General features: G+C 40.3%; 1 protein-coding gene across 2 annotated transcripts in view; it reads left to right on the top strand.

Annotated features, from left to right (window-relative positions):
• Window positions 1-12,409: 12,409 nt before the first annotated feature.
• The window catches only part of LRP12 (LDL receptor related protein 12), an 85,232-nt gene continuing 71,229 nt past the window's right edge, over window positions 12,410-26,412 (top strand). For both annotated transcript variants that reach the window (XM_032610119.1, XM_032610118.1), the window contains exon 1: window positions 12,410-12,635. In XM_032610119.1, coding sequence (XP_032466010.1) covers window positions 12,557-12,635 — 79 coding nt within the window. In that variant the 5' untranslated portion in view covers window positions 12,410-12,556. The remainder of the gene's footprint in view (window positions 12,636-26,412) is intronic.

Here is a 26,412-nt window from a genome sequence, read left to right as displayed (position 1 = left end):
AAATGGCAGAGATTCAGCAGATGCAGAATTTACTGTGACTCATATTTGGACGAAACTAATCAAGTCTTGGCATGAAAAACTGAAGGACAATGTTTTCAGATGTATTGTTTTCCTGATAACACTTTTAAAAATTCCAAATGCTACCTATCTAACCAGATCAAGCTACCTGAGATACTGAAGACTTTTCTGAATTTGATTCTCAGTGTGAGAATAAGCTATGTATATTAGTCAGGGTTCTCCAGAGAAACAAAACCAATAGGATGGATAGATAGGTAGATAGATAAATATTTTAAAGAATTGTCTTATATGATTGTCGGGAGCTGGGGGGGCTGATAAATCCAAAATCTGTAAAGTAGGCAGCCTGCAGCCTAGAAATTCAGGCAAGAGTTGAGGTCACAGTCCAAATTGCACAGGGTAAGAGGATGAAAACTCAGGCAGAATTTCTATGTTGCAGTCTTGAGGAGAATTCCTTCTTCAGGAAACCTCGGTCTTTGCTCTTAAGGCCTTTAACTTATTGGACAATGCCCACTCATATTAGGGAGGATAATCTGCTTTATGCAAAGTCTACTGATATAATTGTTAATTACATACCAAAAATACCTTCACAGCAAAATCTGGGCTGGTGTTTGACCAAACAAACCCCAAATTTGGCACCATCACCCAGCCACGTTGACACGTAACGTGAACCGTCATACCATGTTAACCTTCAGTTCAAAGACCCTTCACATGGTAGGGTCTCAGTAAACGCTGACCTGAAAAATATTCATTTTCAACAACACAGATTATCCCACTCATCTGAAGTTTTGCAAGATATTCCAATTACATCGTTCTTTACTTTTCTCTTTTTGCTGGAAACAAAAGCAAGAGCTACAATTCAAAGTTCTATTATTAGACTCATGCCTGAGAGTAATCAGTAGTATTAACGAGGAAGGAAAGGACACATTTTCTTCTAATTCTCCATCCCTATAATGACAATATAAGTTATATTTGAGAACTGCTCAAGTGAAATCTCTAGATTAGGTTCATTTACTAAATGTGAAAAGTTACCTGATAATGCAGAAAAGTGTTCTACATGACATTGGGTCTGCAATGTTAGAAGTGACTAAGTGTATTTTCATGGGGCTTGAAGCCCTCTTCCCCTCACAGCTGGAACCACTGGATTTCTACAAACTAGAGTTTCTTAGAAAAATCCTTTCTTAAGAAGAATTTAGGGAGTTGTATCCTAGCATCTTGGAGCACACCATTTGTCTACTTTGCTTCTATTAGGTCTCACCCTGTGCCCTGGTACTGAGAATTTCTCTTGCTCTAAAGCCGCAAATACACATCTTAAACATCCTGTTAATTCAATGCTGATTATATATTTTAGCCTAATTGGCATTCCAGTTAGATATCTTCCTGGGATCGAAGCACTGTCTTGCTCTAGTGAAGCTTCTTTTCTTTCCAGGGATGGGACACCCGCCTCTGGATTGAAGATAAATAGCTAAGGTGCGAGTTACCTGCTCAGGATTCACTACCTCCTCAAATTTTTCAGTCCCAACGGCTGGCCTCCAGTACCAGCTATGTGCTATCCATCTATAGAAATATTCTTTCTGCCTCAGCCCTTCCAGCTGAAGCTACTTTTCCAAGATACATTGCCTCTGTTGCTGTACCCTTCATATACCACGTCCTTCCCATGAGATTGGGCTTCCTTTCCAGAAGCCAATCCCTCTTTCCTCCCCCAGCTCCACCCAAGTTTGTCGGTCTACATCTAGATCCTCATTATTCTCAGGTTGCCTGTCCTCTAGCAGAATTCACAGAGTATTGTCACCCTTGTATAAATGAGCCTGGGTTTTCTCACCTGTAAAACTAGGAGATTATACTAGAGATGACCCTTTCAGCTCTGACAGTCTTATGATTCTATAAATGCCTCTTTGATTTTTATAAGTTTATTTATTTATTTGTTTTTAATTTTGGCTGTGTTGGGTCTTCGTTGCTGCACGCGGGCTTTCTCTAGCTGCAGCGAGCGGGGGCTACTCTTCGTTGCGGTGCACAGGCTTCTCATTGTGGTGGCTTCCCTTGTTGCAGAGCACAGGCTCTAGGTGCATGGGCTTCAGTAGTTGTGGCACGCAGGCTCAGTAGTTGTGGCACACGGGCTTAGTTGCTCTGTGGCATGTGGGATCTTCCAGGACCAGGGCTTGAACCCGTGTCCCCTGCATTGGCAGATGGATTCTTAACCACTCCGCCACGAGGGAAGCCTCGCTGCTTTGATTTAATGGTCCTTGACAGCACCTCAGAGAAAATAAAATCACACCAGGCTCTAAGTAGATTATTTCTATTCCTACATATCTATGTCTAGTTCTTTCTTTTTCTCATGATCAATTTCTCACCATTTCTTTGGAGTAATGTTTCTATTTCTTAGAGAGTATTTTTCCTTAAATACTCTAGCTATTATCAGACCATTAAGGGATGTGTTAAAGATCTTCCATCTGCGTTTCTTATGAAACATAAATTGAACTTAAATGGAAAGCACTGCTAATCTACTGCTTCCTGTCCCTCAAGAACTTGTTGGTAAGCTTTCTGGCTGGGACCCATACGTGCCTCTGGTACTGGGCCTTTGCTGGTGAGGAAATGTTTGGACTTGTCCACTTCCTCCTTTCTCTTTGTAAGAGAATATTTTCACACAGTGCATTTATTAGGAACCTTGTTACCCGAGGCTTAAATATAAGTAGAGGATTAGGAGCTTTTAATTAATTGACATAAGATACAAACATATCCATGGAAGCATAACACATTTTAATGATATACTGAGCAAAAGTTAATATAGTTTTCCATTACCTATCAGAACAGGCAAATCCTCTTGTCACTTATCTTTACTTTTAGAAACGAAGTTCATAACAAAGTTTTCACTCACTGAGCTACTCTTTTTTATTTCTAATCAAAAAATTCAGCAAAGACACTTTCAGGAAACATGGTATCTATATCATATGCATAAACTGAATCTTAAAAAATGATTAATGGGGTTTTTCCCTTTCCTAAACAACTGAATTAAATTAAAAACATGATCAAGCTACTGTACTGGGCTGTACAGAAGTCAGTCATTAATATTGTTGTAAAAAAATTCAATAGGAAACAGCTGATTCAGTGGACATGGAAATATGTCCTCTGCAGACTTGAACTTGTCTGTCCCCAGCCACATTTGAAGTTATTCCAATAGCTCCAAGCAAAATAGTGACAGAGTAATTGGCATTAAACAAGATGAAGGATATGTGTGCCTTGGCTATTATGTTAGCAACTAAGTACCTTGAAATACTATCAGCCAAAAATATAATTTCCAAAAAGAACATCACTGATATAATAAATGTTTGTGACCTTTCAATCTTCTAAAGGTTTAGTATGGTTCTAGGAGGAAAAATTAGGCATGCTTGCACTGCCGTATCTTCTCCTTTAAGCAGGGGTTGCTTCGCAGTAAGAGGTCACCTTAGAGGGGAATCAGGAAAACCTCCCTGGCCCCAGATCTCTCCCTCATCCACTGACATTCCAGCCCAAAACATCCATCAAAGCTGTTTTAACATTTTCTCCCTGCCCTCCTGGGAGAGATACCATATCTGGCTTCAAGACTTATTTGCTTAAAAAGTTCTTTCCTGAGAATCACTTTTTTTTTTTTTTTTTTTTTTGCGGTACGCGGGCCTCTCTCACTGTTGTGGTCTCTCCCGTTGCGGAGCACAAGCTCCGGACGTGCAGGCTCAGCGGCCATGGCTCACGGGCCCAGCCGCTCCGCGGCATGTGGGATCTTCCCGGACCGGGGCACGAACCCGTGTCCCCTGCTTTGGCAGGCGGACTCTCAACCACTGCGCCACCAGGCAAGCCCTGAGAATCACTTTTGATGGAGGAAAGCTGAGAGTCAGAAAACACGAACATGTCAGGAGTCTGAAGTTGGGAAAAGAGAATATAAGCAAGGGCTCGGGAGGGGAGAAGGGAAATTAAGAAAAGGAGTATTGGGTGGTGAAGACTAGCTTTATAAACTTCAGTGTCTTGTGTCTAGGGTCCATGTGAACTTAGAAATTCTTAAGTTTGAATTCTAAATGGATAATGATTGGATAGAACAGACTGAGGAAATAACGATAAAATTCTTGAAGATACAGAAACAGAATATATAGATCACCAACAATTCAGCTTTGATCTAAATGAAAGGCTAAACAGATCCCTGTAGAAATCTTTAGATAAGTACACTAGACTTTCTTGTAGCCAGTTATATTAGTTCCTCTTCACATCTTGGCCCTTTGTTACTTGAGCTTTCCTCGGCACTGACACTTTTTACCTCTCCTTTCGGCCTTTTACCTCTCCTTTCTTTGTAAAGTTCTCTGTGCTTGGTTTCTGTGACACCAGGCTTTTCTGCATTTCTTCCTACCCATTGTCCATTTCTTTTCATTCTCCTATTGCTGGTTCCTCTACCACCGCTACTCTATGAACTACTGATGCCTTTCATATTCTCTAAGGGAAAATTCATCCTCTCCAAAAGTAGTTTTATCAATACCAGTAGTTTTCTATCTTGAGCCCATTTTTCTCCTCTGGGATATATGGTATTGGACTTCTCTATCTGAATGTGCTCCTCGAAGTTATACACACCTTTCCTCCCACTTCACTCCCTTTCCCATATTCCATATCATAAGGAAAGGTATTACCATTCAATTGCTCAACTGAAATCTGGGGGTCATGGATTCTTACCTTCTGATCAACTATTGATGGCGTTACCTACTCTCCATTCCTATTGCCACTAGGCACCCCTAAGTGCATCCCATTCCTTGCTACTGCAATATCTTCCTGACAGGACTTCAAATCCCTTCCCCTCCCATTCCAGGCTCCATCATAGATGGAACAGGACTCCTTGCCTCACAATTCTTTCAAGGTTCTCCTGCATCTTACAGAATAAATTCTACACACATTTACGCATGTCATCTATTATGTAATTTATGATTATATGTCACACACATGCGACACACACCACTTTTAAACCAGCAATACAAACTACTTTACGTTCCCAGAACACAACCTATTCTCCTTTCCTATTTCCACTTGATTTCTTTTGCCTGGAATGCTTTTCCATCACCCCTTGCCTGCCTCCTTTTTTATTGTCAATCTCCTACTTAGGCTTTGTTTCTCAAATCAGATATTTTTCCTCTGTGAGGCCCTCTCTGATTCTCCCCTGTGGTTCTGGTGTGTCTTATGTGCATGTACCTGTGCCATGGCAGTTGCCATGTTTGTTCACTGAGCAGCCCCAGCATCTGGAAAAATGACTGGCACATAGTAGGCACTCAATAAATATTTGTTGAATGAATGAATATTGCTTATACTTATTGGTATATCTGTTTCCCTACTAGATTATTAGCTCCCTTGTATCTGTAATAACTGGTCTGACAGAGTAAGACCTCCACCTTTAAGTGATGGAGTCAGGTTATGTGAATTTCTACACTTTACAATCTTTAGCACATTTCAAGTATTCAAAAACATAAAGTGAATTATTACTAAAATCCCAACAACATTCTAGCTAATTTTGAGAGTATTTATTTTATTTTGCTGAACAACCAACTTTAGCAAGTACATATAAATGGACAGAAGACAATATTGATAATAGCAAGTGATAAAAAAAAAAGATAATTCACTTTGGAATTTGGAAAGTACTCTTTGTACTTACATTATATTATGGGACTGACTGATGACCCAGAAATTCAAAATACATTAAACAAATCTTGAATTCATACTTGAATTCATACTGGCCACCTGGGTTTCCTTCTCTGCCCTCTGATCCTGACTTCATACTGGACACTGATTTCATCACCTCGTAGACTGATATTAAGAAACAGTTTAACTTCATAGACAATGGAATTGGAATTTCTCTGCACACCTGAAGCAAGGCATTAGTTCACAGCTCTCCGAAGAAGAACGTTTTAAAAAGTCTTCTTTTCTAAGGGTTTCTGCTAGGTTAGAGAACAAAGGGCCTCTTTATTTTAATAGTCAATAAAATTAGTGCCCAACTTACAGATCATATAAGGCCAGCTGAGGCCATAAAAGTCCAGTTAACCTATAGTATACTGGAAATATTAAACATTGGCAATAAAATTATAGAAAACTGGCTTCAACACCAGAATATATTTTTTAACCTCCTCATTAAGGTTTTTTAAACCTCATTAAGCAATATCTTTGAGTCTCAGCACACAAGGTTATATGGATCTTATCCTGCAAGTGAGGTTTATTGGCTCTTCCTAAAAGAGCAAGAATTGATGGTTCACTCCATTTTTGCCTGAGCTCCAAAGCAAGCTGCCTTCTCTGCAGGCCACCTGGGCACTAATGACAGGACAAGCATGGGTCCTTTCTCCTCAATATGACACTGAACAAGAGCTTTGCTTCTCCTTTTCGCCCAGAGATCTATTTCATTTCTGAACTCCCTATTCATTCACTCAACAAATGTTTCCTGAGCATCTACTGGGAGACAGGCCCCCTTCGAGGTGTTGAAGATACAGTGAACACAACAGATAAATGACCCTGTCTCACTGGAGCTTTCTCTCGTTTCCTTTATCCACCTCCCTCAGTGAAGATGAGAGAATCTGAATATGCTGGTTCTACTCTTCAGATTAGCAAATGTGCCAGTCCAGGGGCCATAGATGGGATTAGTAAATTCTCCCATCTTCAGAGGCTGTCCCAGGTCTCAATTCTGAGTTAACGAGTGGTACCCATTAAGTGATTTGCCAGAACAGGTCTGAAACCTGTACTAGGAATCTCCTGAGGGAATAGGTCAATGGTTCTGATGAGGATGGATAACACTGAGAACAGACTTCTTGGAATACAGCATCCTCCCACATATCCTGGTCCCTGGAGTACTGAAGGTTATTACTGCTGGGAATCTGATGCAGAGAGAGCACAGTCAGCACAGCTGCTCTGGGACTGTGTCCTTTTTCTCATTCACGGGCCAGCTAAAGCAGCTGCCATATAACTTGGTCTCTACCTGCCAATTGCCATTAATTGCCCTTAAGTCATACATTTAAAGAGCTAAAGTAGTTTATACAATTTTATATATGTGAATATTTATAAACTGGGGTTTCCATCTCAGGAGGGTCTATACTTAAGCAGAGCTAGTCATAATGTGGAAAAAAAGTTGTGGTGACTAGAGTTAACTGCCCTGGTGACCAGAACCAACTGACATAATGTTCTGAAGTGTTTAACTTTTTTCTTCAGTCACTTAATTCATTTTATGGAGTATGAGAATAAAATTTTTGTATTGAAATGCTTTTTGATACCATTTCTTTCACATCCCCTGCTGTGCAAGTGAAGCAGTAGACGACAGACATCGAAAGGATTAGACTGTTCTTTTCCATCACAGCTGGTACATATTCAAAATGCAAACCTGCCTGGGTATTTCCAAGGAGAATATTCTTTTCATGATGACGCTGGAATAATCTATTCTTTAGTAGAAATGACCTGTTTTCATGGCCTGATAACTGAGCAGTTTCATATGATTTGATGTACTCTTCGGGATCAGAAAAATCTGTCATAGATCTTCTCTGAAGATTAGGGCAATAAGCAACCTAAGATTCTCCGATCTTCAAAGGAAACTACAAATAATGACTACAAGGTCACGGAAAAAAAATTTTAGTACAAGCAGCAAAAAAACCAGACTTATATTTCATCTGATGCTTGCTACATGTTTTCTAAAACTCAAGGAAATAAAACTTTAAAGATTGACTTTTCTTTTTAAAAAGAAATCTAAAAGAGGCTTATGTCTAACTTAAACCAAAATTAGGGGAGTATCAGCTACTTCTAGGAAAAAGGAAGACAGAAAAGTACTACTTACACTGCATTTTAAATTGTATGAGATTAGAGAATAAGGACTCTTTTGCTTATGTTATTTATATGTTTAATAACAGTAGCTGCCATTTATTGAGCACCTACTAAGTGCCTGGCATTGTATTAAGTACTTTACATGAAATGTGGTAGAATGATTAAAAGTGCATGTTTGGCATCACACTGCCTGAGTTTAAATGCTGACCATTTACTATTTGTGTGTTCTTGAGAAACCTACTGAACCTTTCTCTGTCTGTTCAGTTGGAACATGGAGATAATAATTACATCGACATCATAGGATTGTTTGAGAACTAAAGGTGTAGCATACTGTAAGTACTCAATATATGTTAGCAATTATTATTATCTCATTTAAGGCATGCAGATAATTTAATGAGGTGCCCATATTTTCCCATTTTTTGGTGGCAATATGAAGCACATAAGGTTAGGTTACTTGACCAGGGTTAACCACCTGGGTCAGGCTCAGCTCTGTTGAATTCTCAAGGCCTATACGTTTAATAACTACAATATACTATATTGCCAAATAACACTGGGCACCTCAAATCCTTTTTGCACTTGGATAGAGTACAAACGGTTAAGTTGTATATGCCTGAAATTAGCAATATAAGAGTCCTTGGGTTGCCATCACAGTTGCTAAATTCACTTCTGATGGACTCGTAGAGAAGAAGATTCCATCCCACAAGCATTTCCAGTTCATAATCTCAATCAGTCACGGGAAGAACTTAAAAAACAGTTATGTACATTTTGAAACCTAGCAGTTGAACAACAAAACACTCAGTGTATCTCTTTATAAAAGCCAATGTCTGTAGTTAATTCCCCTTTCCCTCCTTTTTTCTTGGTAGGTGCAACTGATTCATATGGCTACAAGAGAGAGATGTTGTTAGCCCTGTATATCCATGCATGCTGTACGATCAGGTTTTGCAGTTAAGAAGTTGAGTTCATGAAGGTCAATCTGTATGGACGGGGGATATTTAATTTATAGCCAGGATTATGTTTTTGACTACTTGGTACAATGCTGGGGTATGCTGTCAGAGCACAGAACATAATAAATAATAACCACAATAAATGTGCTAGGAAACTGGTATAGAAGTTGCCTAGATTGATGGATCTCATTTGCTACCCTCTATTATTCACCTCCAATGGAAATTACAATTTGCTTGTAAAGATCTCTCATTTATTTAACTTCAGTCTTTAAAAAAAATTTCTTTCCCTCTTAGTTATTTATATGTGTTTATCAAGTTTGTTTTTCTCTTTTAAAATAATATTCCTTTGAGGGGGAGTTAAAAGAGTCAGCTTTGCCTAGCAGCATGCCAAGTAGAAAAACCACTACCATCAATTTTCTTTCCAATAAAAGATGATGCTCAGTGGTAGACTTAAATTCCCGTTCTAACCTCACTGGGTGTGGACGAGGTTCTCAAAGGCTACTAAATGGAGCAGGGTCTACACCAGGAAGGAAGGAATTTTTATGAGTAACAAGAGTGAAAATTAAACCACCATATATGGTGATAGCCAAATAGGGAGGAAAGAGAAGTGTAAAATCAAAACAAAAGGATTATTTAAGGGCACATCTCCATAAAGTGGAGGGGCGTGGGTGGCTCTTTTCCGAATATGTCAAGGGGAAAAGAAATAGTCCATGAACTTCTCCTCTCCCAAATGCATGTACCTGAGGAGTTTGAGAACCATTTGGAAAAGGATTAAGAAGCAACTCAAGTAGTTACCTCATTCAATTTTTCTTAAACATTCTTTTTAAATGATTGACACAGCCCTTCAAGAATCTGCTGGAAATAACAAATCTTCTGCCTATAAAAATGCGTGAGCACAAAATTTCATACAATTTCAGGATCCTTGAAACACATCTGTAGATCCAGGGACCCCGAGATTAGGAACCACATGAGCCTCAGGAGAATGCTTTATGCTTTATAGGGTATAGATCAGAACGTTGGCCAAGTTAAATCAGCACTCCTACTGCAATAGAACTGTTAAAGATACTGACCACTTTATACAGTTTTATAAACTTCTAAATGCTTTCTCATATATGAGTTATTTGATATATTAGCCTAATAGTAGACATCTAGGTACTCAGCTCAATAGATTAGGTAATAAAAAGGGTAATACTGAATACCTAATCTGTGCCCTGCTGCTTACCAATGTCTGATATTCTATTAGGATTAGATTTTGTATAAATAAAATGTTCCCTCATGAAACATAAATACCCTTGGTTGGTGAACACTGAAGTGCTCAGCTTCTAATACCTTAGAATGAATATTTATCAGATTTTTTTCCAACAAGAAACAAAACACTTAGATTTTTGAAGGTGTTAAGATAGACACCTAGATGAACAGCTCTCAAAATTTTATCTGAGGGCCCTGGGGAGGTACATGACATCCTCTCTTTGCCAATTATCAATACATATCTTTGTGAATCTGGATTTTCTTCATATACTTCAACCAACACCACATATTGTAACCGACTGGATGCAGAAGCAGATATGAGAATCCAACTGTCTTCTATTAAGCCAGACATTAAGATTTACAAAGACGAAAACAATGCCACACGTTTCACTATTTTTTTTTTTTGTTTTGGAAAATAGAGATAACCTGTAATGCATTTTTTTTATTTTAAGTAAATTTACACATATTTTAAAATTGTTTTAATTTCTAAATGATAAATATCAGTAGCTATGATTCACATAAACAAAAGCTCTTTGGAGTCCTCACCAAATTTTAAGTGTTTTTAAAGGGCCCCTGAGACCAAAAGGTTTGAGAACTCGATAAGTCTCAGAAGACAGGTCTGGGTGGATGAGCAAGTGCAAGGGTGAGAGGGTTGTGAATACAAGAGTCAAGGGACAGAGGACAGCAATGTGCCTCTTGTCTTGGGATGGGGGTTCCTTGACTGGTACTAAAAGTGGAGAGAGGAAGATGCCGTGCAGTCTCTCTTCATTTTGTTTGTGACCTGTTCTAAACACAGTGGTCATGGCAGCGCAATTTCTGGAAACAGATCTCAAGAATCAAGCAAGTAGAATCTCAAATCCTAAAATTAGTACAGACAACTGCTGATTGTTAAATGAAGTACACTGAAGCTCCTCCTTTTTCTCCAGCGAGGGTACAAAACATTTTTGGAGCTCTCGATTTTGTTTGTTTTGCCAAATGATACAAGATTTGTTATTATTGGGTTTTGCATTGTTTGTTAATAATTTTTTCACCGTTTGTAATACCATTTCCTGGGGAAAAAATCTAAAAGGGGACAAATCGGTAGCGGATAGACGGAAAGACTAAATGTACCTTCAAAGAAATTCATCTTAAATTTTAATATTTACCTACTACGCACTAAGCATTGTGCTAGAGTACACTGCAGTAGAGAGGAAACAGCCTTGAATTTGGAATAAGAAAAATTGTTTCAAACCATTCATTTGTTACACTATCTTGGGTAATTTAACTTGCCTCGTTTTCTTATCTATAAAATATGGATAATAATATTTATCTCACAAGGTTGTTAGAGATGAAAAAGAGATAGCCTATGTCAATTGGACAGCATAGCGCATTGTAAGTCTTCCTTGAATAGCCTGGAGAGTGCATGTAAAGGTCAATGATAATCTAGTAGGGGAGATGAGAAGTGTCGACAAACACTTTACAAATACAAGGCGGAAGATCTGACGTGCCAGTGTCACTACAATTGTATTTAGGAAGTGCTACGGAGAGGTAAGGGAAGGAGGAGTCACACTTCTTGGGATGGAGAAAGATGTTTAGAGAAATCACGGGTCGCTGAGTGAACCCCTCTCTCACTTCCCGACCCCCGAGGTGGCTCCAGCTCCCCCGGGGGATGTCAGAGCCACCTCCACGCCAGACTGGAAGTGCTCCGCACTCCAACCTTGTCCGGCTCATCGCGGGCACCTTGAGCAGCCCCAGCTCCCCAGCAGGCATTCACAGCGACCAGCGGCCAGGGTCTCGGCACTAACCTGCGCCCACTCACTCCGAGCTCCGCGCGGGTTAAGTGGAGGAAGGGAGGAAGGGGTAGGGGAGAGTAACTCTCAAGTTCCCAGCCTCCGAACACCCACTCTCCTCGCTCACGCAGCCACTCTCCGCCACCCAACACGTCCTCATACAACCCGCAGGGGCAGCCCCGAGACCTCTGACTGCAGCGAAGCGCCGAAGCCGGCCCCCGCTCCCCAGCCCGGGGGAACCCATCGACCCGCGTTCTCTCGCTCGCCCATCTATTGGCACTGCCTTGCTCCTCCGGCCTCTGTCGTGGGGAAAGCGGCCCTGAGACTTAGAAAGTCCAGCGGAGCGCGGGGTGGGAACCAAGGCAGGCGGGCCAGGGGATTGCCGATCGCACGGATGGGCGCGGGTGCCGGCTAGCGCTGTCTGGCGGGTGGCGGCGCCGACTAGCCTATGCGGCGCGTGGCTGGAGCCGCGCGTCCGCCGCCCCCTCACCTCGTACTGGCGCTGGCTACCCCGGCTCCCGGGAGAGCCGTCCCGTGGAGGACTCTCGCGCCGCCCCGGGTGGGAGCCGGCGAGCTGCTGAGGGGGGGTCCGGAGGGAGGCAGAAAGAGGGAGGGAGCGCGCGCGGGCGGCGGCGGCGACGGCGGCCCCTCCCCCTCCCGCCGCCGCGGAGAGCGCAGGGAGCAGCCGGGGGCTCGGTGGCGGCGGCGTCTGGCCCCAGCTCCTCCTCGGCCTCCACCTCCGCCTCCTTCATCTCCTTCTCGCTCGCTCCATCTGCCGTGGTTATGGCCCGTCGCTGGAGCACAAAAGAGTCTCCGCGGTGGAGGTCTGCGCTGGTCTTGCTTTTCTTCGCCGGGGTGTACGGTAAGTGTCCTGGACCTCGCGCCCTGCTGACTGAACAAAGCTGGGGCGACCCCGGGCCCCGAGGCCTCCCCGAGGAACCGGCAGAGACCACGGCCGCCGGCGGGACAAAGACCCGGCGAGGGTTGGATGTAGCGGAGGGGGTGTCCACACACGAAGATGCTTTGGTCCATTCGTCTGTCTCCAGACCCTCGGGGTGTTGGAGGGTGTCCGGGCGTCCCGGACCCGGGGAGCCCCCTGGGAGCTAGAGGGTGGCGGACGGACTTCCCGACCTGGGCTGGAGGGCCACGGTGGCCGGCTGGTTCCTCGGGAACTCGTAGCCCCTTGAATAACACACACACACACACACAAAGATGTAGGACTGTGGGAGAAAGAAAGGGAGGTCGCCCGCCGCCGCTGGCCGGGACCGTCCTGCCACCCCCAACCCCCCCAACCCTGGGCCAGGAAGTTCACTCCTCAGTGGAATTCACACCGCACCGATCCCTCACCTTCCCCACTCCCTGGCAAAGCAGCCCGCTATTTTCTTCCCATCCCTGCACTTCGGGGGCTCTGCTGATCCCGGGCATGCAGGATCCTGCCCCTTGCTCTGGAGCAGCACGCGGGAGAAGGCCAGAAAATAGTTTCCAGCCCCACCTCAGTCTCTCCCTTTTAGGGCGTACATGTCTGCCCTGACTCCCAGTTCGTTTGGCATTTCATCCATCATTGTCCGCTAATGTTGTCACTGTTGCTTTATTCCAGTCTGTGGGTTGTATTACATATATTCCTTTGAGGTTAAGAGAAGGCTGAGGCTATGAGTAAGGACCAAGCTTTACGTAGTACACTGGGGTCAGAACAAGAGCTAAACGGAATTAATTGGAAAGAACATTCATTGCTTGAGAGACTTGAGTTCCACTTCTGGCTTGACTGTTTTTAGTCATCAGTTAAAAACATTGTATAGTTGTTTCAGAGAACACAGTTAACCTTTACTTTCGGGAGTGGTGCTTTGATTTCTTCACAAGAAAATAATTAGAAGTTATCATTCTTTGGTAAAGTTTACTTCTGAAAAGTCTTAAGTCATTTGCTACAAACACTTAATTCCACTAATGGTGGTGGGGATGGAGTTCAGTCAACATGTAATTTACGAGCAAGTATTATCTCTTTTGAAAGCATTTATCTATGGAATTGAATGTCACCGTAACTTTTAAAACCTGAGAAATTACACGGAATGAAGAATTTAATGAACTGAGATTGACATTTACTGCCAACCAAGAAATAGTAGTTTTTCTGTGTGGTTCAGAATGTATTGCTCCCTGACCTGATTAATATATTTTTATTTTTGTTTGGGAGGAGTTGGTCCACATTTGATGTGGTAATTGCCAGTGGTGTGCTTATTTGAAGAGAAAACCCAGTGCATGACTTCTGGTTGTTAGTTGCATCAAGTGGCTGTGATCCCTACTTGCTTGGTGACTTGTGGGTTTGGGTCTGCACCAGAGATCAATAAGCTATTATATGTTTCTTCTAGCCTGAAGGTGGGTGTAGCTCTGCTCTAGGTTTGGTGTAATGGCCCAGGAGACAGCAGAAAGCTAGAGGCATCTTTAATCTAGGGTGATTAAGAGTGTCCAGCTTTGTCCTCTACTATAATCAGAGTTGAGTCTTAGTGATGTGTGATCAGATTGATAAATAAACAGGTTCTTTTAGCTCTGCTTTCATTAAGAGCGATGTCATTAGTGTTTGAACTAAAATTCTTTTTGCCTCTAGGGATAAGAGGCTGTGAACCCCCGAATTTGTCTTGGTGCATCCTTTTGTACTTGTACACAAAATGACTTTCTGGTAGATGTTTATCAGATATTTATGTTTGGGGAATTTGTATTTAGTGAGGAATTGTTAGTAGGCAAAGACTGAAGCTCCTTTTTCCAACAGTGTGGGGTCACATTATAAAACTAGCAAGTGATTATGCTAAGGGTTGATATCTCAAGCCACACAGCAAGTTTTAAAGTATAAAGAAAACGGAGGTAGTGAGCCAGGCAGGACACTAAACTGTGAGAAGAGATTAAAGGAACCCTTCGCTCTGCATTTGGGGAAATTCTCTTTATTGCTGCACTTTTTGTCCTCTTTTGTCCTGTGTGGATTTATATTAGAGAAGAAGCAGCTATAATAATAGTGTGTGTGTGGCGGGGGCGTGTGTGCTTTCATAACAATAGTGGGGTTGTTTTACTTGAATATGCAGTAGTTGTGATGAGTGGATGCATCCTGAGAGGTACCCATCACCTGTTCTGAGCCTTTAGAACAAATATACACTGTAATTTATGAAACGGTCCCTTATATAGCAAAATGTATGTTTTTTTCAAAGTGGCTTCAAAAATAATGAGAAACCTCTGTTAATGCAACTGAATATTCAGAGTAACCCTTAACTTAGACCCAGTGAAAAAAATGCAGGTTGATTGGCTGATATTTGGGCAGTTCCAATACCAACTCTTCACAGAGTGACTCTTTCTTATCTATCAAACTGTAATATTAAATGGCTCCAGGTTGTGCCTTGAATCTTTGAAACATTTCAAATACCTTAAAAGTAATCTTTTTATTTTGGTGCTTAGTTTCTTCACATGACCATTTTAGTGGACTGTGTGACTAATAAATGTGACTGTTTTAGTGGAATAGTATGACTGTTTTACTTCCAAGTTACTTTTCTGAATGCCAAAGCCTTATTTGAAACTCTAGATTATGATATGGAATACAGTTAATGTTTTCTAGGAGTAGTTGTTCAAAGACCAACAATTATCTTTCAGGAGCTGCTGTAGCTTAACTGCATCGAATGTTCCTGAGAGTTAGAAGGTAAAGGTTGACCTCTGCCATTGGAAGTTTGAAGGGATAAGAACAGTTAGTGGGGGCAGCTGTGACCTTGCTGGCATGTGTTAGGCCTGCTGTAAGAGGAGAAGGTGCTTCTTCATATCTCACACGGGGATATCTGGCTGTTAAAATGTGTGGAGGTTTCCAAACCGTCTCCTCGTCAATAGAAGCTGTTAGTCTTGCTCACCTCCCAAGCCATAATTTGATAATTATGGCAGTTTCATTGCTTTATCCTTTTCCACTCTGTTTGTCTCCCAAATCAGTGTTTTCTAATCTTTTTATTTATTTATTTTGCGGTACGCCGGCCTCTCACTGCTGTGGCCTCTCCCGTTGCGGAGCACAGGCTCCGGACGGACGCGCAGGCTCAGCGGCCATGGCTCACGGGCCTAGCCGCTCCTTGGCATGTGGGATCTTCCCGGACCGGGGCACGAACCCGTGTCCCCTGAATCGGCAGGCAGCCTCTCAACCACTGCGCCACCAGGGAAGCCCTCTAATCTTTTTTAGAAGATTAAAATACCTAAAATACATTTTATATTACTCCCAGTATACAGAACCAAACAAAATTCATGAAATAATCCTTGCTGGTACTACCTGTGATGTACTCTGATGTTTTCTAACCTATTTCACCTCCCTTCTCTCCTGCTTCCTTTCTTCGTGTACTGGTTTGGACTCAATAAAGTAATTTTGGAGAGAGAGTGTGGAGGAGATCTGAATGATGTATGGTAAATGATTTAGAACGTTCCTAGAAAGTAAAATCTCTGAAGAAAACATAAAAATGATGTCAGGCTGAAAAGTGAGCAGCAGTTTAAAAAAATGTTTGGGGAAAAAGGACTTAATTTTTGTGGTTAGAAAATTTAAAGCTTATCAAGAAATTAAGGCAACAATGAGAACTTTTGTTTTTCTGATGTGAGGCGTTTTTGTATTTGGAGGGTTTTTGTTGTGTTTTTTTTACATCTTATCAATGAAATTACAGTTTAAAGAATGAAAGGTAAAAAGGAGGTAAATACCTTTAATATAGGTGAGATGTATGTAGATTTAAGCAAATAGAAAATGTTTTATTTCAGAATTTCGGAATGAGTACTAATCCTGTTCCTGCTACAGGTCTTTATAGGCAAATGAAGGTTGTTCTAAACTTAGGAATTGAGGTTGAATTAATGATTTCTAATTTCTCAGGTTATCTTTCCCTCCCATTTCTTGGTTTCTCTTCATTTTCTCCTCACTCCACCCTGTCCTTTGTGGGAGGGGTGAGTAAGATGTATACTACTTATTCTCCATTTTCTAAGGTGTAGGATTGGATTAGATCCTACAAATACAAGTTACCAATTTGTCTGTTCAGATGCATGTCATTAGTCCTTTTAAGTAGATGCAACAGTAGATGTGTATATAGATAGATAGGTCTGTCTGTCTATCTATCTCTAGTTTCAATATGAAATTAGCTTAGGGACTTCTCTAAACTATAGAAGGAAGGGAAGGAAACTAACATTTACTCAATTAAGTTCAGATACTGTGGTTGGTCTTCATTCATAGTCTGTTAATATTCATTAGGTCTTATTTAGAAATCCTACAAGGTATTTATTCCTTTTTTTTTTATGGAAGAGAAAAATTGAAGCTCGGAGAAGTTGTCACTTATCTAAGATCAAAGCACTAGGAAGTAGTACAGCCAGGACCACAACCTAATCCTGTCTGTCTCTTCACTCTTTCATTCATTTAGCAAATATTTGTCGAGCGCTTGCTTACGTCTGGCACTATGTAAGGCACAACAGCCTGGTGGAGGTGGTTTCTGCCCTCGTGAAGCTTCCAGTCTAGTGAATAACTTGTAGTAAGTGCTTTAACAAAAAACAAACAGGAGACAGCAATAGTGAATGCCAGCCACAGAGTAGTTAGAGGAAGCCTTCCTTGTAGAGGAGAATGAAAGACCTGAAGGACAGCTAACCATGTTATGACTGGGATAAGAGAGCCTTGCACATGGGAGCAACATGTGAAAGACCCAGAATTAGGAAAAAGCTGATGTGGAAGAGCTGGTGTGTTGCAGGTAAACAAATAAAATCAGTAGCCGGAGCACAGTGGTCGTAAGAGTGACAAGGTGAGGCTAGAATCTTAGGCAGGGACTCAGGGCTTTGGAAACTATGGTAAAGAGTTTGGGTTTAAGTGTAATTGTTGACACAGTTTAAATGCTGTAGTGTGATCTTTGTTTTGAAACAGTCGCTTTTGCCCCTGTGTGGATTGTTGAGAAGTAGGCAAGAGAGAGTGGGATGATAGGTTTTGGCTGTAATGCAGGTGAGAGACACTGAGGTGGCAGCAGTGGAGGTGGAAAGAAGAGTATGGATTGCCCCTTTGATAGGGAAGGAAGGGGTGCTTCCTCTCTCGTCACAAGAGGTTAAGGAGGAAAATATTAGTTCAAGTGGACTTAGGTCTGTAGGTTTTGTAGTAGGATGATGGAGAATTCTCAAAGTGATATGAGATCATCATGTGAGAGTGAAGAAAAGGGCTGAGAGGTTGCGGGTGATTTCTGTTTTCATAATTCAGTAAATCAGTTTAGACCCTTAGGAAGTTAAGTTTCTGTTTATTTTAATCTAGAAAAGAGAAGGTTAAGAACACTCAGTTCAAGAAGGGAAATTGTGTGTGAATAGTTGTATAGCATATGACACTAAGGAGTGGGGATTTAAGTTACAAGGGGGGAGGCTTAAGAAGGATTCTCTGGAGAACTCAGTTCTAAGGACTGTTCATTTTTGTGGATGAAATAAGTACAGAACAAAACTTTCTACAGTGTTTTAAGAGTATTTAAGGCAAAAGGGAAAGGGTGGAATAAAAGTTAGATTTCAAGGACTTTTTGCCCAAGTTAAATGCTTTCTACTAAGTGATCAATTAAAGATTGCTCTATGTCTTAGAAGAGTCAAGAATGCATTGGCGGGGTTTCCCTGGTGGCGCAGTGGTTGAGAGTCCGCCTGCAGATGCAGGGGACACGGGTTCATGCCGCGGTCCGGGAGGATCCCACGTGCCGCGGAGCGGCTGGACCCGTGAGCCATGGCCGCTGGGTCTGCGCATCCAGAGCCTGTGCTCTGCAACGGGAGAGGCCACAGCAGTGAGAGGCCTGCGTACTGCAAAAAAAAAAAAAAAAAGAATGCATTGGCGGATTAGAGAACTTCAAACATTTTTGGAAAAATAAAGTGACCTTTTACCTTTCTTCCCTGGATTGAACAGTTTATTTACAGAATATATAACTTTAGAAGGTCCCAAAACTTCAAAGTAAATGAAGCCACCTGAACAGTTTTCTAGTTATCTCGAATACTTTGTAACTCACTGCCCTGCCCTGCTAGTATCAGTTTGGTGAAGAAGTGAAATCGTTTTACATTCATGTTTTTACCATTGAATGAGAGTAACTTCATACTTACCTTTAATTCACTTGAATTTCAGTTTTTAGAGATGGGATATGGTGTTAATCTTTTCATATCGAGGTTAAATGGAGCACAGTGGGTTGTGTCATAGTTGGAATTTACCGTTCAAATGTAATTATCTGACTTAATTTCATTGATTGTTAAAGTATCTTATAGGTTTGAATAAGTTGGAGAAGACATGAATCTTTTATCTGGCATATTCTGAAATAGAATTCAGTTTCTTGGAATTATTATTGCCTGTTCTAGTGATACTAAAATCTTTTACCGAGAGTTAGAATACAGAACTCCTTTACAAAAAGATGCTTTTCTTAAATCCTTAAAATAACTGTGAGATAGGTATTATTAGAAGAAACTGAAGCTTTGAGAGTAGTGATTTTGCCTAAGGTTTGCGTCTCTCTGCTGCTGTTCTCTTCATGTAAAGGCTCGTTAGTTTTTAATTTGTGTTATTGTAACAGCCCCAACTTGACTCTAGTCCTGATTCACTCACATCACACAGAGGAGCAGCAGAGTGACTCTTCTAAAGTGAGGATATGATTATGTAACTTTCTTGCTTAAAACCAATAGTTCCCTATTCTTAAAATAGAAGCATCACTAGGCCCTTCACGATGTAGCTAGTTTTTCCCTTTCTTGTCTCTTGTCACTCCCTCCACCATGCCCTTCCCCTCCACCGTGTCTGTGCCATACTGAACACATTTCTCTTGTCTCCTGGCCTTTGCACACACTGTTCTCCCTGCCTGGTTTTACCTTCCTCCACCACTTTCTTCACTAGGCTAACTCCTGCCATCCTTCAGCTTTCCTTTACATATTACTTCCTTTGGGAAGTACATAAGTACTTAAGTACATAAGTCTTATGTACATAAGTACATAAGACTTCCTTTGGGAAGTCTTTTCTGGTTCCTCAAAACTAGGTGCCTGTCTCCTAAGCATCTCAGACTGTTCTTAGTATGCACACTTGGTATTTTCCTGTTTTACCTCTCTATATTCCCCCCTGGAGCATCGCTGCCTAACAGATACATATTGTGAGCCTCAAATGTAAGTCATATACATAGTTTTAAATTTTGTAGTAGCCGAATTAAAAATTTTGAAAAAGCAGGTGAGATTAATGTTAGTAATGTATTTAACCTGATATATCTAAGATATTATCATTTTGACATGTAACCAATACAAAATTATTAATGAAATATTCTGCATTATGTTTTTCATACTAAGTCTTCAAAATCCAGTGTAAAATTTTTTTTTTTTTTTTTTTTTGGCTGCCTTGGGTCTTTGTTGCTGTGCACAGGCTTTCTCTAGTTGCGGTGAGTGGGGGCTACTCTTCGTTGCGGTGCGCAGGCTTCTCACTGCGGTGGCTTCTCTTGTTGCAGAGCACGGGCTCTAGGCGCCCAGGCTTCAGGAGTTGTGGCTCGCAGGCTCTGGAGCGCAGGCTCAGTAGTTGTGGCGCACGGGCTTAGTTGCTCTGCGGCATGTGGGATCTTCCCGGACCAGGGCTCAAACCCGTGTCCCCTGCAATGGCAGGTGGATTCCTAAACACTGCGCCACCAGGGAAGCCCTCCAATGTAGGTTTTGTTCTTACAGCTCATCTCAGTTAGACTAACCACATTTCAAATGCTTAATAGCCACTTTGAAAACAGTATCTATTAAGGCTGAGTGTAAACATGCCCTGTGATCCAGCAGTTCTGCTCCTGGTATAAACTCAACAGAAGTGGGGACGTCACGTGCGTCAGAAGACACGTACAAGGATATTCATAGCATCCTTGCTTGTTTTAATTCCAGATTAGAAAGAGCCCATATGTCCATCAGCGATAGAATAGATGAATAAATTATGGTATATGGTATATTCACATAAGGGAAAACCGTACAGCAGCAGTTCTCAAACTTTTGGGACATAGGGCTCCACAGTTCTTGGGGGATCCAAAGAATGTTTTTTGTATGACAGATATATATGTTTTTAAATATGGTAAATTAAAGTTGAGAGATTGTTAAAATATTTATTAACCCATTTAAAATGACAAGAAACCAACCCCATTACGTGTGACCTTAAGTAGCATACGTTTTAAAAATATGTAAAATGACCACTAAAATTTCCAAAAAAAAGAGTTTCGTAAGAAGGGTGGCGTTGCTATACATTTTTGCAAATCACTGTAATGTCTGGCTTAATAGAAGACAGCTGATTTCTCATGTCTGCTTCTGCAGTCAGTCTGCTGTGACATGTTTTGCTTGAAGTATAAGAAAGAAATCTGGCTTCACATAGATAATTGTAAAAGGAGAAGAATTTTAGTAGCCTTTTCAGATAAATGTGAATATTCTTTGATGCTACACCAGAACTTGACAAGTAGTTTTTTAAAGTTTAGTTGCAATGTGGAATCTGAAATCAGTGAGCTTTCTGTATTCTATTAAACTCTGAAAGGGTGTTGGGAATTCCCAAGAGCCCACTGACCACGTTTTGAGAACAAGGTGCTCTCATTACAAGGTAATGGAAAAGAACAAATTTTTTAAAAATAAGGAAAAAACCCCAAAGTACCGCTGCAGGTAGGGTGGGTAAATTTCACATGTTGATCAAAAAATGTTAGGCACACAATTATAGCTACCGTATGAGTACAGTGTTAGAAGTTAGACTAATTGTAGGAGAGCAGTTGCCTCTTGGGGTTGGGCGGGGGTGGGGGTAGTGATTGAGATGGGTACCATGGAAGCTTCTGGACTGCTGGTCAAATCTATATCTTGACCTAAGCCGTGGTTTACACAGATATGGGTTTTGGGGGTGATAACTCATGGAACTATAAACTTGCAATTAGTGCATTTTTGTATGTATATTTCAAATAAAAGTTTTTAAGTAATAACTTTTGAAAAAAAAGAATAGAATAATGTTGAATAATAGTATCCATAGAAGGTTTTCTGATAACGTAGATTCTCTCTAGTGTTTGCATTTAGTTTTTGTTCTTTTTTGCTTGATTTTTTGCCATTGTGTTTGATAATTAAAAACAATTTTAAAACTTTGTACTTTGGAAATTTCAAGCATATTCAAAAGTAGAGACACTAGTATAATTAACCTGATATACCTAACACCCAGCTTCAACAAGTGATCATTATATGGCCAGCCTTGTTTTATCCACTCCTCCACCCACTCCCTAAACGCAAATGATTTTGAAACAAATCCCAAGTACCTAATCTAATAGTATTTCAGTATGTATCTCTAAGATGTGAAGGCTTCAAAAAACAAACCTTAAGTCCAATACCACTATCACACTTAAAAAGTTAACAGTTCCTAATTATCATTACATATCTAGCCATATACACATTGCCCTGGCTGTCATATAAACATGAAGTTTTAGAAACTCTTTGGATCAGGATCCAGATAAGGTCCATACTCTGCAGTCGATACCTGTTAAGCCTTTAGTTTTAATGGTTCCCATCCCCTTTTTTTCAAAATTTTAAGTGTGATGTTTGCTATAGGTTTCTGATATTCTTAATCAAATTGGAGCTATTACATGAGTTCCTATATAAAATTAGTTTTTGAGATTAGATATTTAATTTTGACACATAAGTGTTTTCATTTCCAAGATGATCGTAAGTTATTTATGAGGGCCAGAATTATGTGAGTGAATCATACCTAGCATCATGCCAGACAGTATTTGTTGAATAAATGAATTCATTTATCCACAAATGGAGTAAATTACATTCATATGATTCCTTATGTTGAACTACTTTTGCATTTATGGGATAGACCACAACAAGTTGGTAACGATATATTATCTTTTTTTCTTTTTTTTTTTTTTTTTTTTTTTGCGGTACGCGGGCCTCTTACTGTTGTGGCCTCTCCCATTGCGGAGCACAGGCTCTGGATGCACAGGCTCAGCGGCCATGGCTCACGGGCCCAGCTGCTCCGCGGCATGTGGGATCCTCCCAGACCGGGGCACGAACCAGTGTCCCCTGCATCGGCTCTCAACCACTGCGCCACCAGGGAAGCCCACGATATATTATCTTTTAATCTGCTGGAATACATTGACTAATTTTCTTAAGGCTTTGTGTTTGTATCTATGAAATCGGTCTGTAGTTACTGCCAGCTTTCTAACTCCCTGCACCCCTTTTCTTTCTCTCTCCTGTGACCTGACTTCCTCTCTCCTCTTCCCAATTTTCATATCTGTTGATCTGTTCTTTTAGACACACTTATAATACATACACCTTTTAAAATTGATTTCAGTGGTCAAGAACAGTGCAAAAAAATTTACTGTTCCAGTTGTGATTATTTTGCCTTTTCAGGTTAGGGAAGGAGACCTGTATAGCTACAGTTACAATAAGAAAGCAAAGATAAACAGCCTTGTCCTGCTGACGGGAGAAATATTTTCATTCCTAGTGAGGATAAATTTTGTTTCACTAAGCAAGGTAATACAGATGAGCCTGTCAGAAGTAAATCCCTTCTTATGAATGGGCCTTATAACCAAAGAAGCAAATAAGATACCTTAGTGGAAATGGACTGGTTGTATGAGAAGTAGAATTCATGTCTGAAGGAGGCATCTGTGGAGTAAAATGGAGATGCTAAATGAAGACTGAGCTCACGTCCAGGGGAAGGACCACTGTGTTCTGCCAGATGGGCACTTCTAGTCTGTTGGGGATGATTATACTTTAAGACCACACTTATTTGCTCAAAAGGTAGCAGCCATAGCATTAACCAAAATATGGCCCCAGTACTATGTAAGGTATGACCTTGTGTTTTCACTGACATGATTACTTGTACGTAAGACTATTCACGCTGTTAAGAGCGTAGGAGATGGAGGAGGAGCCTCCTATTTGTGCAGCTGGAGTGGAATCACTACACACAGTTTAGGTTCTGATGTCAGTGAGTAAGGCTAAAGTATAGTTCTTTTAAAACTCTCTGAAATCATCTTCAAGTACAGTATACATGTTTTACAATATTCAGTGCTGAACAGCATACTTTCATTAAGTACAAAACATCCAGTTTTCTCTCTAGCGTTGGTACAGAAGTTTTTTGAGCACCAGATAAAATGGTTGTATTTAGGGGCCATATGAAAACTATGAGTGAGCACAGATAAAATTGCATAAATTCAGTATGAATAGGATTCAACTCCACATTACTTCTTCCACTGCATTACAGTAAGGAACTGAGCACTGGATTTGATTGAAGTATGTGGGTGTTACAGAGAATTTGAATTAGGATACATGATTTATCCCCGCTTTTTATTTTGTGTATTTTTTTTTAATTTATTCTTTTGTTCCCTGACCTAAGTAGGGGGCTTGCCACAACAAAATTTAAAATAATATAAGTTACAGTTTTTTATAGGTTTTTTAGAACTCTACCCTGCAACTATAAGGGCATGGTACTTTTGGGGAATACCTTTATCTTTTCAATTTCTACCTCTTTCAGCCAATTTTGTTAAAAATACTAAGTCATATTTTCCTAGAATATTGTAATTTCATTTCTATTTCCACATTTGCTTTAAAGTTGTAAGTAATGTGCTCTCAAAAATATTTTCTACATGTGATTATATCACGTTTGTCATTCCTAATACCTGTCTGTCATTCTTTTCTTGAACACACTTATCACAGTTTTCTCTATTTTAGGTTTTCTTAAAGAATCAGCTCTTGGTTTTATGGTCTACTGATTTTCTTGTTTTCTATTTGATTAATTTCTTTGCACTTATTTTTTTTTGGCTTATTTTGTTTTTCTAGCTTTTAAGATGATTGTTTGTTAATTTTTAAATTTTTATTTTTAAAGATATACAGTAGAATTAATTCTTTTTCCCTTTGGTGTTCAGGTCTATGAATGTTAACACATTACAGATTTGTGTAGCTACCGTTCAAATCAGGATACATCACCCAAAAACACTCCCTCCTGCTATCTTTTATAGTCACATCCTCTCCCCACCCATAATATCAGATAACCACCCATCTATTTTTCATTACTATAGTTTTGTCTTTTTCAAATAAATAGAAGTGTACAGTGTGTAACCTTTTGAGACTGGCTTCCCTTACTCAGCTTAGTCTTCGCGATCGTCCACACTGTTGCACAGGACAACAGTTTATTACTGCTGATCAATATGCCATTTTGTATGGATGCACCACAGTCGGTCACTTCACCTGGTGAAGGACATTTGAGTTGTTAACACCTTTTGGCTATTTTATTAATTGTCTGTGAACATTCCAATACAGGTTTTTGTGTAGATATGCTTTATTTCTCTAGGATAAATAATTAGGAGTAGGGTTGCTGGGTTATAAGTTATACATATATGCTTAACTTTATAAGAAACTGCCAAACCATTTTCCACAGTGGCTGTACCAGTTTGCATTCTCACTGGCAACGTGTGCAAGTTCCAGTGGCTCTGCATCCTTGCTTGCACTTAGTGTTGTCAGTATTTTCTGTTTTTGTCATTCTGTTAGGTAAATAGCAGTATCTCATCTGATGTGAATTTGCATTTTTTTAAATGACTAATGATGTTTAACATCTTTTCATATACTTTTTTTTGCCATCTTTGTATCCCCTTGGATGAAGTATTTAAGTCCATTGCATATTTTTGGCTTGGTTGTTTATTTTTTAACTGTTGAATTTTGAGAGTTTTAATATCTATATAGATATCAATACACACACACACACACACACACACACACACACACACACACACCCAGCTGTATAGCTTGTCTTTTTATTCCCTTGACAGTGGCCTTGGCAAAACAGAAGTTTTTTTAATTGATAAAATTCAATTTATCCATTTTTTATTTTATAAATTATATTTTTGGTATCAAGAAAACCCCACAACCCAATCAAAATATGGGCAGAGCACCTAAATAAACATTTCTCCAAAGAAGACATACAGATGGCCAACAGGCACATGAAAAGATGCTCAGTGTTGCTAATTATTAGAGAAATGCAAATCAAAACTACAATGAGGTATCTGTCACCTTACTCCACTCAGAATGGCCATCATCAAAAAGTCTACAAACAATAAATGCTGGACAGTGTGTGAAGAAAAGGGAACCCTGCTACACTGTTGGTGGGAATGTAAATTGGTGCAGCCACTGGAGGACAGCCTGGAGGTCCTTAAAAAACTAAAAACAGAGTTACCATATGATCCAGTAATCCTACTCCTGGACATATTTCCAGCAAAGACAAAAACTCTAATTTGAAAAGATACACGCACCCCAATATTCATAGCAGCACTATTTACAATATACACGACATGGAAACAGCCTAAATGTCCATCAGTAGATGAATGGATAAAGAAGATGTGGGTGTGTGTGTGCGCGCGCGTGTGTGTATTTATAATGGAATATTACTTGGCCATAAAAAAGAATGAAATAATGCCATTTACAGCAACATGGATGGACCTAGAGATTATCATACTAAGTGAAGCAAGTCAGGCAGAGAAAGACAAATATGATATGACTTATATGTGGAATCTAAAAAAATGATACAAGTGAACTTATTTACAGAACATATATACACACAGACATAGAAAACAAAAAAGATGTTAAAATACTTCCCCAAATTAATTACATTAAAATTTGCATCCTCATTCTCAGCAATTATTTTGATTCCTTAAGTTTTA

This window comes from Phocoena sinus, chromosome 17 (genome assembly GCF_008692025.1).
Source record: "Phocoena sinus isolate mPhoSin1 chromosome 17, mPhoSin1.pri, whole genome shotgun sequence".
Taxonomy (NCBI): Eukaryota; Metazoa; Chordata; class Mammalia; order Artiodactyla; family Phocoenidae; genus Phocoena; species Phocoena sinus.
Note: the sequence above shows the minus strand (reverse complement) of the source record. Positions and strands in the feature narration are given on the sequence as shown.